This window comes from Bombina bombina, unplaced genomic scaffold, assembly GCF_027579735.1.
Source record: "Bombina bombina isolate aBomBom1 unplaced genomic scaffold, aBomBom1.pri scaffold_1472, whole genome shotgun sequence".
Taxonomy (NCBI): Eukaryota; Metazoa; Chordata; class Amphibia; order Anura; family Bombinatoridae; genus Bombina; species Bombina bombina.
In genome coordinates this window covers 1-18,005 of record NW_026510692.1, presented here as the reverse complement: position 1 = coordinate 18,005, position 18,005 = coordinate 1, and the positions used below count along the sequence as shown (strand labels likewise).

The 18,005-nt window shown below is 40.0% G+C and overlaps 1 protein-coding gene and 1 long non-coding RNA gene across 2 annotated transcripts in view; both read right to left on the bottom strand.

Moving 5' to 3' along the window:
- LOC128643320 (protein mono-ADP-ribosyltransferase PARP10-like) overlaps positions 1–9,190 on the bottom strand; it is a 28,456-nt gene extending 19,266 nt beyond the window's left edge. The window contains exon 1 of the mRNA XM_053696255.1: positions 9,037–9,190. Coding sequence (XP_053552230.1) covers positions 9,037–9,190 — 154 coding nt within the window. The remainder of the gene's footprint in view (positions 1–9,036) is intronic.
- Positions 9,191–10,680: 1,490 nt separating this feature from the next.
- Positions 10,681–11,302, bottom strand: LOC128643319 (uncharacterized). The gene is made up of 3 exons (XR_008399810.1): positions 11,276–11,302; positions 11,037–11,081; positions 10,681–10,797 (listed from the first exon to the last, which is right to left on the bottom strand). It is a non-coding gene; the product is annotated as an uncharacterized LOC128643319 (long non-coding RNA).
- Between the last annotated feature and the right edge of the window lie 6,703 nt (positions 11,303–18,005).

Below are 18,005 nucleotides of genomic sequence, written 5' to 3'. Positions count from 1 at the left end.
GCATGGAACACCAGATAGGGCGGAGAACACTGCAGAGCAGATAACTCTGAAACTCCTCTAGCAGAAGAAATTGCAACCAAAAACAAAACTTTCCAAGATAATAACTTAATATCTACGGAATGTAAGGGTTCAAACGGAACCCCTTGAAGAACTGAAAGAACTAGATTTAGACTCCAGGGAGGAGTCAAAGGTCTGTAAACAGGCTTGATTCTAACCAGAGCCTGAACAAATGCTTGAACATCTGGGACAGCTGCCAGCCTTTTGTGAAGTAAAACAGATAAAGCAGAGATCTGTCCCTTCAGAGAACTTGCAGATAATCCTTTCTCCAAACCTTCTTGTAGAAAGGATAGAATCTTAGGAATTTTTATCTTGTTCCATGGGAATCCTTTAGATTCACACCAACAGATATATTTTTTCCATATTTTATGGTACATTTTTCTAGTTACAGGCTTTCTAGCCTGAATCAGAGTATCTATTACAGAATCTGAAAACCCACGCTTTGATAAAATCAAGCGTTCAATCTCCAAGCCGTCAGTTGGAGGGAAACCAGATTCGGATGTTCGAATGGACCTTGAACAAGAAGGTCCTGTCTCAAAGGTAGCTTCCATGGTGGAGCCGATGACATATTCACCAGGTCTGCATACCAAGTCCTGCGTGGCCACGCAGGAGCTATCAAGATCACCGAAGCCCTCTCCTGATTGATCCTGGCTACCAGCCTGGGAATGAGAGGAAACGGTGGGAATACATAAGCTAGGTTGAAGGTCCAAGGTGCTACTAGTGCATCTACTAGAGTCGCCTTGGGATCCCTGGATCTGGACCCGTAGCAAGGAACCTTGAAGTTCTGACGAGACGCCATCAGATCCATGTCTGGAATGCCCCATAATTGAGTTATTTGGGCAAAGATTTCCGGATGGAGTTCCCACTCCCCCGGATGGAATGTCTGACGACTCAGAAAATCCGCTTCCCAATTTTCCACTCCTGTGATGTGGATTGCAGACAAGTGGCAGGAGTGATCCTCCGCCCATTGAATTATTTTGGTCACTTCTTCCATCGCCAGGGAACTCCTTGTTCCCCCCTGATGATTGATATATGCAACAGTCGTCATGTTGTCTGATTGAAACCTTATGAATTTGGCCTTTGCTAGTTGAGGCCAAGCTTTGAGAGCATTGAATATCGCTCTCAGTTCCAGAATGTTTATCGGGAGAAGAGATTCTTCCTGAGACCATAGACCCTGAGCTTTCAGGGGTTCCCAGACCGCGCCCCAGCCCACCAGACTGGCGTCGGTCGTGACAATGACCCACTCTGGTCTGCGGAAGCTCATTCCCTGTGACAGATTGTCCAGGGTCAGCCACCAACGGAGTGAATCTCTGGTCTTTTGATCTACTTGAATCGTCGGAGACAAGTCTGTATAATCCCCATTCCACTGTCTGAGCATGCACAGTTGTAATGGTCTTAGATGAATTCGTGCAAAAGGAACTATGTCCATTGCTGCAACCATCAATCCTATTACTTCCATGCACTGCGCTATGGAAGGACGAAGAACAGAATGAAGTACTTGACAAGAGCTTAGAATTTTTGATTTTCTGACCTCTGTCAGAAAAATCCTCATTTCTAAGGAATCTATTATTGTTCCCAAGAAGGGAACTCTTGTTGACGGGGACAGAGAACTTTTTTCTTTGTTCACCTTCCATCCGTGAGATCTGAGAAAGGCTAGGACGATGTCCGTATGAGCCTTTGCTTTTGACAGAGACGACGCTTGAATCAGGATGTCGTCCCAGTAAGGTACTACTGCAATGCCCCTTGGTCTTAGAACCGCTAGAAGGGACCCTAGTACCTTTGTGAAAATCCTTGGAGCAGTGGCTAATCCGAATGGAAGTGCCACAAACTGGTAATGCTTGTCCAGAAAAGCGAACCTTAGGAACTGATGATGTTCCTTGTGGATAGGAATATGTAGGTACGCATCCTTTAAATCCACGGTAGTCATAAATTGATTTTCCTGGATAGTAGGTAGGATCGTTCAAATAGTTTCCATTTTGAACGATGGAACCTTGAGAAATTTGTTTAGGATCTTGAGAGCCAAAATTGGTCTGAATGTTCCCTCTTTTTTGGGAACTATGAACAGGTTGGAATAAAAACCCATCCCTTGTTCTCTTATTGGAACTGGATGAATCACTCTCATCTTTAACAGGTCTTCTACACAATGTAAGAATGCCTGTCTTTTTATTTGGTTTGAAGATAATTGAGACCTGTGGAACCTTCCCCTTGGGGGTAGTTCCTTGAATTCCAGGAGATAACCTTGAGAAACTATTTCTAGCGCCCAAGGATCCTGAACATCTCTTGCCCAAGCCTGAGCAAAGAGAGAAAGTCTGTCCCCCACCAGATCCGGTCCCGGATCCGGGGCCATCCCTTCATGCTGTTTTGGTAGCAGTGGTAGGCTTCTTGGCCTGCTTACCCTTGTTCCAGCCTTGCATTGGTCTCCAGGCTGGTTTGGGTTGTGAAGTATTACCCTCTTGCTTAGAGGATGTAGAATTAGAGGCTGGTCCGTTTCTGCGAAAGGGACGAAAATTAGGCTTATTTTTAGCCTTAAAAGACCTATCCTGTGGGAGGGCGTGGCCCTTTCCCCCAGTGATGTCTGAAATAATCTCTTTCAAATCAGGTCCAAATAATGTTTTACCCTTGAAAGGGATGTTAAGCAATTTTGTCTTGGAAGACACATCCGCTGACCAAGACTTTAGCCAAAGCGCTCTGCGCGCCACGATAGCAAACCCTGAATTTTTCGCCGCTAATCTAGCTAATTGCAAAGCGGCATCTAAAATAAAAGAGTAAGCCAATTTAAGTGCTTTAACTCTGTCCATAACCTCCTCATACGAAGATTCTTTATTGAGCGACTTTTCTAGTTCCTCAAACCAGAAACACGCTGCCGTAGTGACAGGAACAATGCATGAAATTGGTTGTAGAAGGTAACCTTGCTGAACAAAAATCTTTTTAAGCAAACCCTCTAATTTTTTATCCATAGGATCTTTGAAAGCACAACTATCTTCGATAGGAATAGTAGTGCGTTTGTTTAGAGTAGAAACCGCCCCCTCGACCTTGGGGACTGTCTGCCATAAGTCCTTTCTGGGGTCAACTATAGGAAATAATTTCTTAAATATAGGGGGGGGGGACAAAAGGTATGCCGGGCCTTTCCCACTCTTTATTTACTATGTCCGCCACCCGCTTGGGTATAGGAAAAGCGTCGGGGGGCACCGGAACCTCTAGGAACTTGTCCATCTTACATAATTTCTCTGGAATGACCAAATTGTCACAATCATCCAGAGTAGATAATACCTCCTTAAGCAGTGCGCGGAGATGTTCTAATTTAAATTTAAATGTCACAACATCAGGTTCAGCTTGTTGAGAAATTTTTCCTGAATCTGAAATTTCTCCCTCAGACAAAACCTCCCTCATGGCCCCTTCAGATTGGTGTGAGGGTATGTCAGAACAGTTATCATCAGCGTCCTCTTGCTCTACAGTGTTTAAAACAGACCAATCGCGCTTTCTCTGATAAGTAGGCATTTTGGATAAAATGTTTGCTATAGAGTTATCCATTACAGCCGTTAATTGTTGCATGGTAATAAGAATTGGCGCACTAGATGTACTAGGGGCCTCTTGTGTGGGCAAAACAGGTGTAGACACAGAAGGGGATGATGTAGTATCATGTTTACTCCCCTCATTTGAGGAATCATCTTGGGCAATATCATTATCTGTGGCATTGCTGTCCCTACTTTGTTTGGACACTATGGCACAATTATCACATAAATTTAAATGGGGAGACACCTTGGCTTTCATACATATAGAACATAGCTTATCTGATGTCACAGACATGTTAAACAGGCTTAAACTTGTCAAAAAAGCACAAAAAACGTTTTAAAATAAAACCGTTACTGTCACTTTAAATTTCAAACTGAAAACACTTTATTACTGAATATGTGAAAAAGTATGAAGGAATTGTTCAAAATTCACCAAAATTTCACCACAGTGTCTTAAAGCATTAAAAGTATTGCACACCAAATTTCAGAGCTTTAACCCTTAAATTAACGGAACCGGAGCCGTTTTTACATTTAACCCCTATACAGTCCCAGCTATATGCTTTGCTGAGACCCAACCAAGCCCAGAGGGGAATACGATACCAAATGATGCCTTCTATAAGCTTTTTCAGTGATTCTTAGCTCCTCACACATGCATCTGCATGCCTTGCTCTCCAAAAACAACTGCGCATTAGTGGCGCGAAAATGAGGCTCTGTCTATAACTAGAAAAGGCCCCCATCTGAAAAAGGTGTCCAACACAGTGCCTGCCGTTTTTCTAAACAATCCCCAAGATTATAATAACCATTAATAGTGAGAATCTGCAAAATATGCCTAGCAAAGCAATCGTTTTAGCCCAGAAAAATGTCTACCAGTTTTTTAAGCCCTTATGAAGCCCTTTATTCTTTTATTTAACTAAGAAAATGGCTTACCGGTCCCCATGAGGGGAAATGACAGCCTTCCAGCATTACATAGTCTTGTTAGAAATATGGCCAGTCATACCTTAAGCAGAAAAGTCTGCCAACTGTTTCCCCCAACTGAAGTTACTTCATCTCAACAGTCCTGTGTGGAAACAGCAATCGATTTTAGTAACTTCTGCTAAAATCATCTTCCTCTTACAAACAGAAATCTTCATCTCTTTTCTGTTTCAGAGTAAATAGTACATACCAGCACTATTTTAAAATAACAAACACTTGATTGAAGAATAAAAAACAGAATTTATGTTTACCTGATAAATTACTTTCTCCAACGGTGTGTCCGGTCCACGGCGTCATCCTTACTTGTGGGATATTCTCTTCCCCAACAGGAAATGGCAAAGAGCCCAGCAAAGCTGGTCACATGATCCCTCCTAGGCTCCGCCTACCCCAGTCATTCGACCGACGTTAAGGAGGAATATTTGCATAGGAGAGACCATATGGTACCGTGGTGACTGTAGTTAAAGAAAAAAACATTATCAGACCTGATTAAAAAAAAAAACCAGGGCGGGCCGTGGACCGGACACACCGTTGGAGAAAGTAATTTATCAGGTAAACATAAATTCTGTTTTCTCCAACATAGGTGTGTCCGGTCCACGGCGTCATCCTTACTTGTGGGAACCAATACCAAAGCTTTAGGACACGGATGAAGGGAGGGAGCAAATCAGGTCACCTAAATGGAAGGCACCACGGCTTGCAAAACCTTTCTCCCAAAAATAGCCTCAGAAGAAGCAAAAGTATCAAACTTGTAAAATTTGGTAAAAGTGTGCAGGGAAGACCAAGTCGCTGCCCTACATATCTGATCAACAGAAGCCTCGTTCTTGAAGGCCCATGTGGAAGCCACAGCCCTAGTGGAATGAGCTGTGATTCTTTCGGGAGGCTGCCGTCCGGCAGTCTCGTAAGCCAATCTGATGATGCTTTTAATCCAAAAAGAGAGAGAGGTAGAAGTTGCTTTTTGACCTCTCCTTTTACCGGAATAAACAACAAACAAGGAAGATGTTTGTCTAAAATCCTTTGTAGCATCTAAATAGAATTTTAGAGCGCGAACAACATCCAAATTGTGCAACAAACGTTCCTTCTTTGAAACTGGTTTCGGACACAGAGAAGGTACGATAATCTCCTGGTTAATGTTTTTGTTAGAAACAACTTTTGGAAGAAAACCAGGTTTAGTACGTAAAACCACCTTATCTGCATGGAACACCAGATAAGGAGGAGAACACTGCAGAGCAGATAATTCTGAAACTCTTCTAGCAGAAGAAATTGCAACTAAAAACAAAACTTTCCAAGATAATAACTTAATATCAACGGAATGCAAGGGTTCAAACGGAACCCCCTGAAGAACTGAAAGAACTAAATTGAGACTCCAAGGAGGAGTCAAAGGTTTGTAAACAGGCTTAATTCTAACCAGAGCCTGAACAAAGGCTTGAACATCTGGCACAGCGGCCAGCTTTTTGTGAAGTAACACAGACAAGGCAGAAATCTGTCCCTTCAGGGAACTTGCAGATAATCCTTTTTCCAATCCTTCTTGAAGGAAGGATAGAATCCTAGGAATCTTAACCTTGTCCCAAGGGAATCCTTTAGATTCACACCAACAGATATATTTTTTCCAAATTTTGTGGTAAATCTTTCTAGTTACAGGCTTTCTGGCCTGAACAAGAGTATCGATAACAGAATCTGAGAATCCTCGCTTCGATAAGATCAAGCGTTCAATCTCCAAGCAGTCAGCTGGAGTGAAACCAGATTCGGATGTTCGAACGGACCCTGAACAAGAAGGTCTCGTCTCAAAGGTAGCTTCCAAGGAGGAGCCGATGACATATTCACCAGATCTGCATTAAACACTAAAAAACTCTAAGCCATCTCCGTGGAGATGTTGCCTGTACAACGGCAAAGAGAATGACTGGGGTAGGCGGAGCCTAGGAGGGATCATGTGACCAGCTTTGCTGGGCTCTTTGCCATTTCCTGTTGGGGAAGAGAATATCCCACAAGTAAGGATGACGCCGTGGACCGGACACACCTATGTTGGAGAAACTACATTTAAACACCAAAAAACTCTTAACCATCTCCGTGGAGATGTTGCCTGTGCAACGGCAAAGAGAATGACTGGGGTGGGCGGAGCAAATAAGATTGGAACTTTTAAACTGCAATATATGTATCTATATTTTTCAAATATTTAATTTGTACCTCAGTAATATACAATAATATATATATGGATTCTGAGGGATATCTCATGTCTTAATCATGTTGCACAATATCTTTAAATATAAAGTGAATTCAATATAAATAACTGTGCAGTATGAGGAGTTATAGGGAGGGTTATATGGTGCAATAGGAGGAGTTATAGGGAGGGTTATATGGTGCAATAGGATGAGTTATTGGGAGGGTTATATGGTGCAATAGGAGGAGTTATAGGGAGGGTTATATGGTGCAATAGGAGGAGTTATAGGGAGGGTTATATGGTGCAATAGGAGGAGTTATAGGGAGGGTTATATGGTGCAATAGGAGGAGTTATAGGGAGGGTTATATGGTGCAATAAGAGGAGTTATAGGGAGGGTTATATGGTGCAATAGGAGGAGTTATAGGGAGGGTTATATGGTGCAATAGGAGGAGTTATAGGGAGGGTTATATGGTGCAATAGGATGAGTTATTGGGAGGGTTATATGGTGCAATAGGAGGAGTTATAGGGAGGGTTATACGGTGCAATAGGAGGAGTTATAGGGAGGGTTATACGGTGCAATAGGAGGAGTTATAGGGAGGGTTATTTGGTGCAATAGGAGGAGTTATAGGGAGGGTTATGTGGTGCAATAGGAGGAGTTATAGGGAGGGTTATGTGGTGCAATAGGAGGAGTTATAGGGAGGGTTATGTGGTGCAATAGGAGGAGTTATAGGGAGGGTTATGTGGTGCAATAGGAGGAGTTATAGGGAGGGTTATATGGTGCAATAGGAGGGGTTATACTGAGGGATATATGGTGCAATAGAAGGAGTTATACGGAGGGTTATGTGGTGCAATAGGAGGAGTTATAGGGAGGGTTATATGGTACAATAGGAGGAGTTATAGGGAGGGTTATATGGTGCAATAGGAGGAGTTATAGGGAGGGTTATACGGTGCAATAGGAGGAGTTATAGGGAGGGTTACACGGTGCAATAGGAGGAGTTATAGGGAGGGTTATACGGTGCAATAGGAGGAGTTATAGGGAGGGTTATATGGTGCAATAGGAGGAGTTATAGGGAGGGTTATGTGGTGCAATAGGAGGAGTTATAGGGAGGGTTATGTGGTGCAATAGGAGTTATAGGGAGGGTTATGTGGTGCAATAGGAGGAGTTATAGGGAGGGTTATATGGTGCAATAGGAAGAGTTATAGTGAGGGATATATGGTGTAATAGAAGGAGTTATACGGAGGGTTATGTGGTGCAATAGGAGGAGTTATAGGGAGGGTTATATGGTACAATAGGAGGAGTTATAGGGAGGGTTATATGGTGCAATAGGAGGAGTTATAGGGAGGGTTATATGGTGCAATAGGAGGAGTTATAGGGAGGGTTATATGGTGCAATAGGAGGAGTTATAGGGAGGGTTATATGGTGCAATAGGAGGAGTTATAGGGAGGGTTATATGGTGCAATAGGAGGAGTTATAGGGAGGGTTATATGGTGCAATAGGAGGAGTTATAGGGAGGGTTATATGGTGCAATGGGAGGAGTTATAGGGAGGGTTATATGGTGCAATAGGAGAAGTCTTGGGAGCGGTTATATGGTGCAATAGGAGGAGTTATAGGGAGGGTTATAAGGTGCAATAGGAGGAGTTATAGGGAAGGTTATATGGTGCAATAGGAGGAGTTATAGGGAGGGTTATATGGTGCAATAGGAGGAGTTATAGGGGGGTTATATGGTGCAATAGGAGGAGTAATAGGGGGGTTATATGGTGCAACAGGGAGGAGTTATAGGGAGGGTTATAAGGTGCAATAGGAGGAGTTATAGGGAGGGTTATATGGTGCAATAGGAGGAGTTATAGGGAGGGTTATATGGTGCAATAGGAGGAGTTATAGGGAGGGTTATATGGTGCAATAGGAGGAGTTATAGGGAGGGTTATATGGTGCAATAGGAGGAGTTATAGGGAGGGTTATATGGTGCAGTAGGAGGAGTTATAGGGAGAGTTATATGGTGCAATAGGAGGAGTTATAGGGAGGGTTATATGGTGCAACAGGGAGGAGTTATAGGGAGGGTTATAAGGTGCAATAGGAGGAGTTATAGGGAGGGTTATATGGTGCAATAGGAGGAGTTATAGGGGGGTTATATGGTGCAATAGGAGGAGTAATAGGGGGGTTATATGGTGCAACAGGGAGGAGTTATAGGGAGGGTTATAAGGTGCAATAGGAGGAGTTATAGGGAGGGTTATATAGTGCAAGAGGAGGGAATATAATGAGGGTTATTTGGGGCAAGAGGAGGAGCAATAGGGAGAGTTTTATGGGGCAATATGGGGGTTTTAGGGAGCAAAGTTATAACTTACCAGTCAGGTTTTGGAAGGTGAGTGTTGCCTCTGTTCCATCTCTGGTGCAGGACAGGAGAGGGCCCCCACCTGATATCCGTTTATTCTCAAAGTAAAGGGTGAGATGTTCTGTGTCCACTTCATCACTGAGACCAGTAACCTCCACCTCTACCATCCTGAAGAAAGGAAGACATATGAGTGCTAAAATATACCAGTAACCTTATGTCACGTGTGTGTGTGTGTGTGTCAGTACTAATAAATACCAGTAAAATTATGTCACGTGTGAGTGTGTGTCAGTACTAATAAATACCAGTAAAATTATGTCACGTGTGTGTGTGTGTGTGTCAGTACTAATAAATACCAGTAAAATTATGTCACGTGTGTGTGTCAGTACTAATAAATACCAGTAACCTTATGTCACATGTGTGTGTGTGTCAGTACTAATAAATACCAGTAACCTTATGTCACATGTGAGTGTGTGTGTGTCAGTACTAATAAATACCAGTAACCTTATGTCACATGTGTGTGTGTGTCAGTACTAATAAATACCAGTAACCTTATGTCACATGTGAGTGTGTGTGTCAGTACTAATAAATACCAGTAACCTTATGTCACATGTGTGTGTGTGTCAGTACTAATAAATACCAGTAACCTTATGTCACATGTGTGTGTGTGTCAGTACTAATAAATACCAGTAACCTTATGTCACATGTGTGTGTGTCAGTACTAATAAATACCAGTAAAATTATGTCACGTGTGTGTGTCAGTACTAATAAATACCAGTAACCTTATGTCACATGTGTGTGTGTGTCAGTACTAATAAATACCAGTAACCTTATGTCACATGTGTGTGTGTGTGTGTCAGTACTAATAAATACCAGTAACCTTATGTCACGTGTGTGTGTGTCAGTACTAATAAATACCAGTAACCTTATGTCACATGTGTGTGTGTGTGTGTCAGTACTAATGAATACCAGTAACCTTATGTCACATGTGTGTGTGTGTCAGTACTAATAAATACCAGTAACCTTATGTCACATGTGTGTGTGTGTGTCAGTACTAATAAATACCAGTAACCTTATGTCACATGTGTGTGTGTGTGTGTCAGTACTAATAAATACCAGTAAAATTATGTCACGTGTGTGTGTCAGTACTAATAAATACCAGTAACCTTATGTCACGTGTGTGTGTGTCAGTACTAATAAATACCAGTAACCTTATGTCACATGTGTGTGTGTGTGTCAGTACTAATAAATACCAGTAACCTTATGTCACATGTGTGTGTGTGTCAGTACTAATAAATACCAGTAACCTTATGTCACATGTGAGTGTGTGTCAGTACTAATAAATACCAGTAACCTTATGTCACGTGTGTGTGTGTCAGTACTAATAAATACCAGTAACCTTATGTCACATGTGTGTGTGTGTCAGTACTAATAAATACCAGTAACCTTATGTCACATGTGAGTGTGTGTCAGTACTAATAAATACCAGTAACCTTATGTCACATGTGTGTGTGTGTGTCAGTACTAATAAATACCAGTAACCTTATGTCACATGTGTGTGTGTCAGTACTAATAAATACCAGTAACCTTATGTCACATGTGTGTGTGTGTGTGTCAGTACTAATAAATACCAGTAACCTTATGTCACATGTGTGTGTGTGTCAGTACTAATAAATACCAGTAACCTTATGTCACATGTGTGTGTGTGTCAGTACTAATAAATACCAGTAACCTTATGTCACATGTGTGTGTGTCAGTACTAATAAATACCAGTAACCTTATGTCACATGTGAGTGTCTGTCAGTACTAATAAATACCAGTAACCTTATGTCACATGTGTGTGTGTCAGTACTAATAAATACCAGTAACCTTATGTCACATGTGTGTGTGTGTGTCAGTACTAATAAATACCAGTAACCTTATGTCACATGTGTGTGTGTGTGTGTCAGTACTAATAAATACCAGTAACCTTATGTCACATGTGTGTGTGTGTCAGTACTAATAAATACTAGTAACCTTATGTCACGTGTGTGTGTGTCAGTACTAATAAATACCAGTAACCTTATGTCACATGTGTGTCTGTGTGTGTCAGTACTAATAAATACCAGTAACCTTATGTCACATGTGTGTGTGTGTCAGTACTAATAAATACCAGTAACCTTATGTCACATGTGTGTGTGTGTCAGTACTAATAAATACCAGTAACCTTATGTCACATGTGTGTGTGTGTGTCAGTACTAATAAATACCAGTAACCTTATGTCACATGTGAGTGTGTGTCAGTACTAATAAATACCAGTAACATTATGTCACATGTGTGTGTGTGTCAGTACTAATAAATACCAGTAACCTTATGTCACATGTGTGTGTGTGTGTGTCAGTACTAATAAATACCAGTAACCTTATGTCACATGTGTGTGTGTGTGTCAGTACTAATAAATACCAGTAACCTTATGTCACATGTGTGTGTGTCAGTACTAATAAATCCCAGTAACCTTATGTCACATGTGTGTGTGTGTGTCAGTACTAATAAATACCAGTAACCTTATGTCATGTGTGTGTGTGTGTCAGTACTAATAAATACCAGTAACCTTATGTCACATGTGTGTGTGTGTGATAAATACAGTAACCTAATGTCACATGACCAACTAAAATACAGTAACCTTATGTCACATGTGTGTGTGTGTGTCAGTACTAATAAATACCAGTAACCTTATGTCACATGTGAGTGTGTGTGTCAGTACTAATAAATACCAGTAACCTTATGTCACATGTGTGTGTGTGTCAGTACTAATAAATACCAGTAACTTATGTCACATGTGTGTGTGTGTCAGTACTAATAAATACCAGTAACCTTATGTCACATGTGTGTGTGTGTGTCAGTACTAATAAATACCAGTAACCTTATGTCACATGTGAGTGTGTGTGTCAGTACTAATAAATACCAGTAACCTTATGTCACATGTGTGTGTGTGTCAGTACTAATAAATACCAGTAACCTTATGTCACATGTGAGTGTGTGTCAGTACTAATAAATACCAGTAACCTTATGTCACATGTGTGTGTGTGTCAGTACTAATAAATACCAGTAACCTTATGTCACATGTGTGTGTGTGTCAGTACTAATAAATACCAGTAACCTTATGTCACATGTGTGTGTGTGTGTCAGTACTAATAAATACCAGTACCTTATGTCACATGTGTGTGTGTGTCAGTACTAATAAATACCAGTAACCTTATGTCACTTGTTTGTGTGTCAGTACTAATAAATACCAGTAACCTTATGTCACATGTGTGTGTGTGTGTCAGTACTAATAAATACCAGTAACCTTATGTCACATGTGTGTGTGTGTCAGTACTAATAAATACCAGTAACCTTATGTCACATGTGTGTGTGTGTCAGTACTAATAAATACCAGTAACCTTATGTCACATGTGTGTGTGTGTCAGTACTAATAAATACCAGTAACCTTATGTCACATGTGTGTGTGTGTGTCAGTACTAATAAATACCAGTAACCTTATGTCACATGTGTGTGTGTGTCAGTACTAATAAATACCAGTAACCTTATGTCACATGTGAGTGTGTGTGTCAGTACTAATAAATACCAGTAACCTTATGTCACATGTGTGTGTGTCAGTACTAATAAATACCAGTAACCTTATGTCACTTGTGTGTGTGTGTCAGTACTAATAAATACCAGTAACCTTATGTCACATGTGTGTGTCAGTACTAATAAATACCAGTAACCTTATGTCACATGTGTGTGTGTGTGTCAGTACTAATAAATACCAGTAACCTTATGTCACATGTGAGTGTGTGTCAGTACTAATAAATACCAGTAACCTTATGTCACATGTGAGTGTGTGTGTCAGTACTAATAAATACCAGTAACCTTATGTCACATGTGTGTGTGTGTGTCAGTACTAATAAATACCAGTAACCTTATGTCACATGTGTGTGTGTGTGTCAGTACTAATAAATACCAGTAACCTTATGTCACATGTGAGTGTGTGTGTCAGTACTAATAAATACCAGTAACCTTATGTCACATGTGTGTGTGTGTCAGTACTAATAAATACCAGTAACCTTATGTCACATGTGTGTGTGTGTGTGTGTCAGTACTAATAAATACCAGTAACCTTATGTCACATGTGTGTGTGTGTCAGTACTAATAAATACCAGTAACCTTATGTCACATGTGTGTGTGTGTCAGTACTAATAAATACCAGTAACCTTATGTCACATGTGTGTGTGTGTGTCAGTACTAATAAATACCAGTAACCTTATGTCACATGTGTGTGTGTGTGTCAGTACTAATAAATACCAGTAACCTTATGTCACATGTGTGTGTGTGTCAGTACTAATAAATACCAGTAACCTTATGTCACATGTGAGTGTGTGTGTCAGTACTAATAAATACCAGTAACCTTATGTCACATGTGTGTGTGTGTGTCAGTACTAATAAATACCAGTAACCTTATGTCACATGTGTGTGTGTGTGTGTCAGTACTAATAAATACCAGTAACCTTATGTCACATGTGTGTGTGTGTGTCAGTACTAATAAATACCAGTAACCTTATGTCACATGTGTGTGTGTGTGTCAGTACTAATAAATACCAGTAACCTTATGTCACATGTGTGTGTGTGTCAGTACTAATAAATACCAGTAACCTTATGTCACATGTGAGTGTGTGTGTCAGTACTAATAAATACCAGTAACCTTATGTCACATGTGTGTGTGTGTCAGTACTAATAAATACCAGTAACCTTATGTCACATGTGTGTGTGTGTCAGTACTAATAAATACCAGTAACCTTATGTCACATGTGTGTGTGTGTGTGTCAGTACTAATAAATACCAGTAACCTTATGTCACATGTGTGTGTGTGTGTCAGTACTAATAAATACCAGTAACCTTATGTCACATGTGTGTGTGTGTGTCAGTACTAATAAATACCAGTAACCTTATGTCACATGTGAGTGTGTGTGTCAGTACTAATAAATACCAGTAACCTTATGTCACATGTGTGTGTGTGTCAGTACTAATAAATACCAGTAACCTTATGTCACATGTGTGTGTGTGTCAGTACTAATAAATACCAGTAACCTTATGTCACATGTGTGTGTGTGTGTCAGTACTAATAAATACCAGTAACCTTATGTCACATGTGTGTGTGTGTGTCAGTACTAATAAATACCAGTAACCTTATGTCACATGTGTGTGTGTGTGTCAGTACTAATAAATACCAGTAACCTTATGTCACATGTGTGTGTGTGTGTGTCAGTACTAATAAATACCAGTAACCTTATGTCACATGTGTGTGTGTGTCAGTACTAATAAATACCAGTAACCTTATGTCACATGTGTGTGTGTGTGTCAGTACTAATAAATACCAGTAACCTTATGTCACATGTGTGTGTGTGTGTGTCAGTACTAATAAATACCAGTAACCTTATGTCACATGTGTGTGTGTGTGTGTCAGTACTAATAAATACCAGTAACCTTATGTCACATGTGAGTGTGTGTGTCAGTACTAATAAATACCAGTAACCTTATGTCACATGTGTGTGTGTGTCAGTACTAATAAATACCAGTAACCTTATGTCACATGTGTGTGTGTGTCAGTACTAATAAATACCAGTAACCTTATGTCACATGTGTGTGTGTGTCAGTACTAATAAATACCAGTAACCTTATGTCACATGTGTGTGTGTGTCAGTACTAATAAATACCAGTAACCTTATGTCACATGTGTGTGTGTGTGTGTCAGTACTAATAAATACCAGTAACCTTATGTCACATGTGTGTGTGTGTCAGTACTAATAAATACCAGTAACCTTATGTCACATGTGTGTGTGTGTGTCAGTACTAATAAATACCAGTAACCTTATGTCACATGTGTGTGTGTGTGTCAGTACTAATAAATACCAGTAACCTTATGTCACATGTGTGTGTGTGTGTCAGTACTAATAAATACCAGTAACCTTATGTCACATGTGTGTGTGTGTCAGTACTAATAAATACCAGTAACCTTATGTCACATGTGTGTGTGTGTCAGTACTAATAAATACCAGTAACCTTATGTCACATGTGTGTGTGTGTCAGTACTAATAAATACCAGTAACCTTATGTCACATGTGTGTGTGTGTCAGTACTAATAAATACCAGTAACCTTATGTCACATGTGTGTGTGTGTCAGTACTAATAAATACCAGTAACCTTATGTCACATGTGTGTGTGTGTGTCAGTACTAATAAATACCAGTAACCTTATGTCACATGTGTGTGTGTGTGTCAGTACTAATAAATACCAGTAACCTTATGTCACATGTGTGTGTGTGTGTCAGTACTAATAAATACCAGTAACCTTATGTCACATGTGTGTGTGTGTGTCAGTACTAATAAATACCAGTAACCTTATGTCACATGTGTGTGTGTGTGCCAGTACTAATAAATACCAGTAACCTTATGTCACATGTGTGTGTGTGTGTCAGTACTAATAAATACCAGTAACCTTATGTCACATGTGTGTGTGTGTGTCTGTACTAATAAATACCAGTAACCTTATGTCACATGTGAGTGTGTGTGTCAGTACTAATAAATACCAGTAACCTTATGTCACATGTGAGTGTGTGTGTCAGTACTAATAAATACCAGTAACCTTATGTCACATGTGTGTGTGTGTCAGTACTAATAAATACCAGTAACCTTATGTCACATGTGTGTGTGTGTCAGTACTAATAAATACCAGTAACCTTATGTCACATGTGTGTGTGTGTGTCAGTACTAATAAATACCAGTAACCTTATGTCACATGTGTGTGTGTGTGTCAGTACTAATAAATACCAGTAACCTTATGTCACATGTGTGTGTGTGTCAGTACTAATAAATACCAGTAACCTTATGTCACATGTGTGTGTGTGTCAGTACTAATAAATACCAGTAACCTTATGTCACATGTGTGTGTGTGTCAGTACTAATACCAGTAACCTTATGTCACATGTGAGTGTGTGTCAGTACTAATAAATACCAGTAACCTTATGTCACATGTGAGTGTGTGTGTCAGTACTAATAAATACCAGTAACCTTATGTCACATGTGTGTGTGTGTGTCAGTACTAATAAATACCAGTAACCTTATGTCACATGTGTGTGTGTGTGTCAGTACTAATAAATACCAGTAACCTTATGTCACATGTGTGTGTGTGTGTCAGTACTAATTAAATACCAGTAACTTTATGTCACATGTGTGTGTGTGTCAGTACTAATAAATACCAGTAACCTTATGTCACATGTGTGTGTGTGTCAGTACTAATAAATACCAGTAACCTTATGTCACATGTGTGTGTGTGTGTCAGTACTAATAAATACCAGTAACCTTATGTCACATGTGTGTGTGTGTGCAGTACTAATAAATACCAGTAACCTTATGTCACATGTGTGTGTGTGTGTCAGTACTAATAAATACCAGTAACCTTATGTCACATGTGTGTGTGTGTGTCAGTACTAATAAATACCAGTAACCTTATGTCACATGTGTGTGTCAGTACTAATAAATACCAGTAACCTTATGTCACATGTGTGTGTGTGTGTGTCAGTACTAATAAATACCAGTAACCTTATGTCACATGTGTGTGTGTGTGTCAGTACTAATAAATACCAGTAACCTTATGTCACATGTGTGTGTGTGTGTCAGTACTAATAAATACCAGTAACCTTATGTCACATGTGTGTGTGTGTCAGTACTAATAAATACCAGTAAAACCTTATGTCACATGTGTGTGTTGTGTCCAGTACATAATAAATACCAGTAACCTTATGTCACATGTGTGTGTGAGTGTGTCAGTACTAAATAAATCACAGTAACCTTATGTCACTGTGTGTGTGTGTGTCAGTTCTAATAAATACCAGTAACCTTATGTACATGTGGTGTGTGTTGTCAGTACTAATAAATACCGTAACCTTATGTCACATGTGTGTGTGTGTGTCAGTACTAATAAATACCAGTAACCTTATGTCACAGTGTGTGTGATGTTGTCAGTACTAATAAATACCAGTAACCTTATGTCACATTGTGTGTGTGTCAGTACTAATAAATACCAGTAACCTTATGTCACATGTGTGTGTGTGTGTCAGTACTAATAAATACCAGTAACCTTATGTCACATGTGTGTGTGTGTCAGTACTAATAAATACCAGTAACCTTATGTCACATGTGTGTGTGTGTGTCAGTACTAATAAATACCATAACCTTATGTCACATGTGTGTGTGTGTGTCAGTACTAATAAATACCAGTAACCTTATGTCACATGTGTGTGTCAGTACTAATAAATACCAGTAACCTTATGTCACATGTGTGTGTGTGTCAGTACTAATAAATACCAGTAACCTTATGTCACATGTGTGTGTGTGTGTCAGTACTAATAAATACCAGTAACCTTATGTCACATGTGTGTGTCAGTACTAATAAATACCAGTAACCTTATGTCACATGTGTGTGTGTGTGTCAGTACTAATAAATACCAATAACCTTATGTCACATGTGTGTGTGTGTGTCAGTACTAATAAATACCAGTAACCTTATGTCACATGTGTGTGTGTCAGTACTAATAAATACCAGTAACCTTATGTCACATTTGTGTGTGTGTGTCAGTACTAATAAATACCAGTAACCTTATGTCACATGTGTGTGTGTGTCAGTACTAATAAATACCAGTAACCTTATGTCACATGTGTGTGTGTGTGTCAGTACTAATAAAACATAATTTATGCTTACCTGATAAATGTATTTCTCTTGTAGGGTATCCAGTCCACGGATCATCCATTACTTGTGGGATATTCTCCTTCCCAACAGGAAGTTGCAAGAGGATCACCCACAGCAGAGCTGCTATATAGCTCCTCCCCTCACTGCCATATCCAGTCATTCGACCGAAACAAGCCGAGAAAAGGAGAAACCATAGGGTGCAGTGGTGACTGTAGTTTA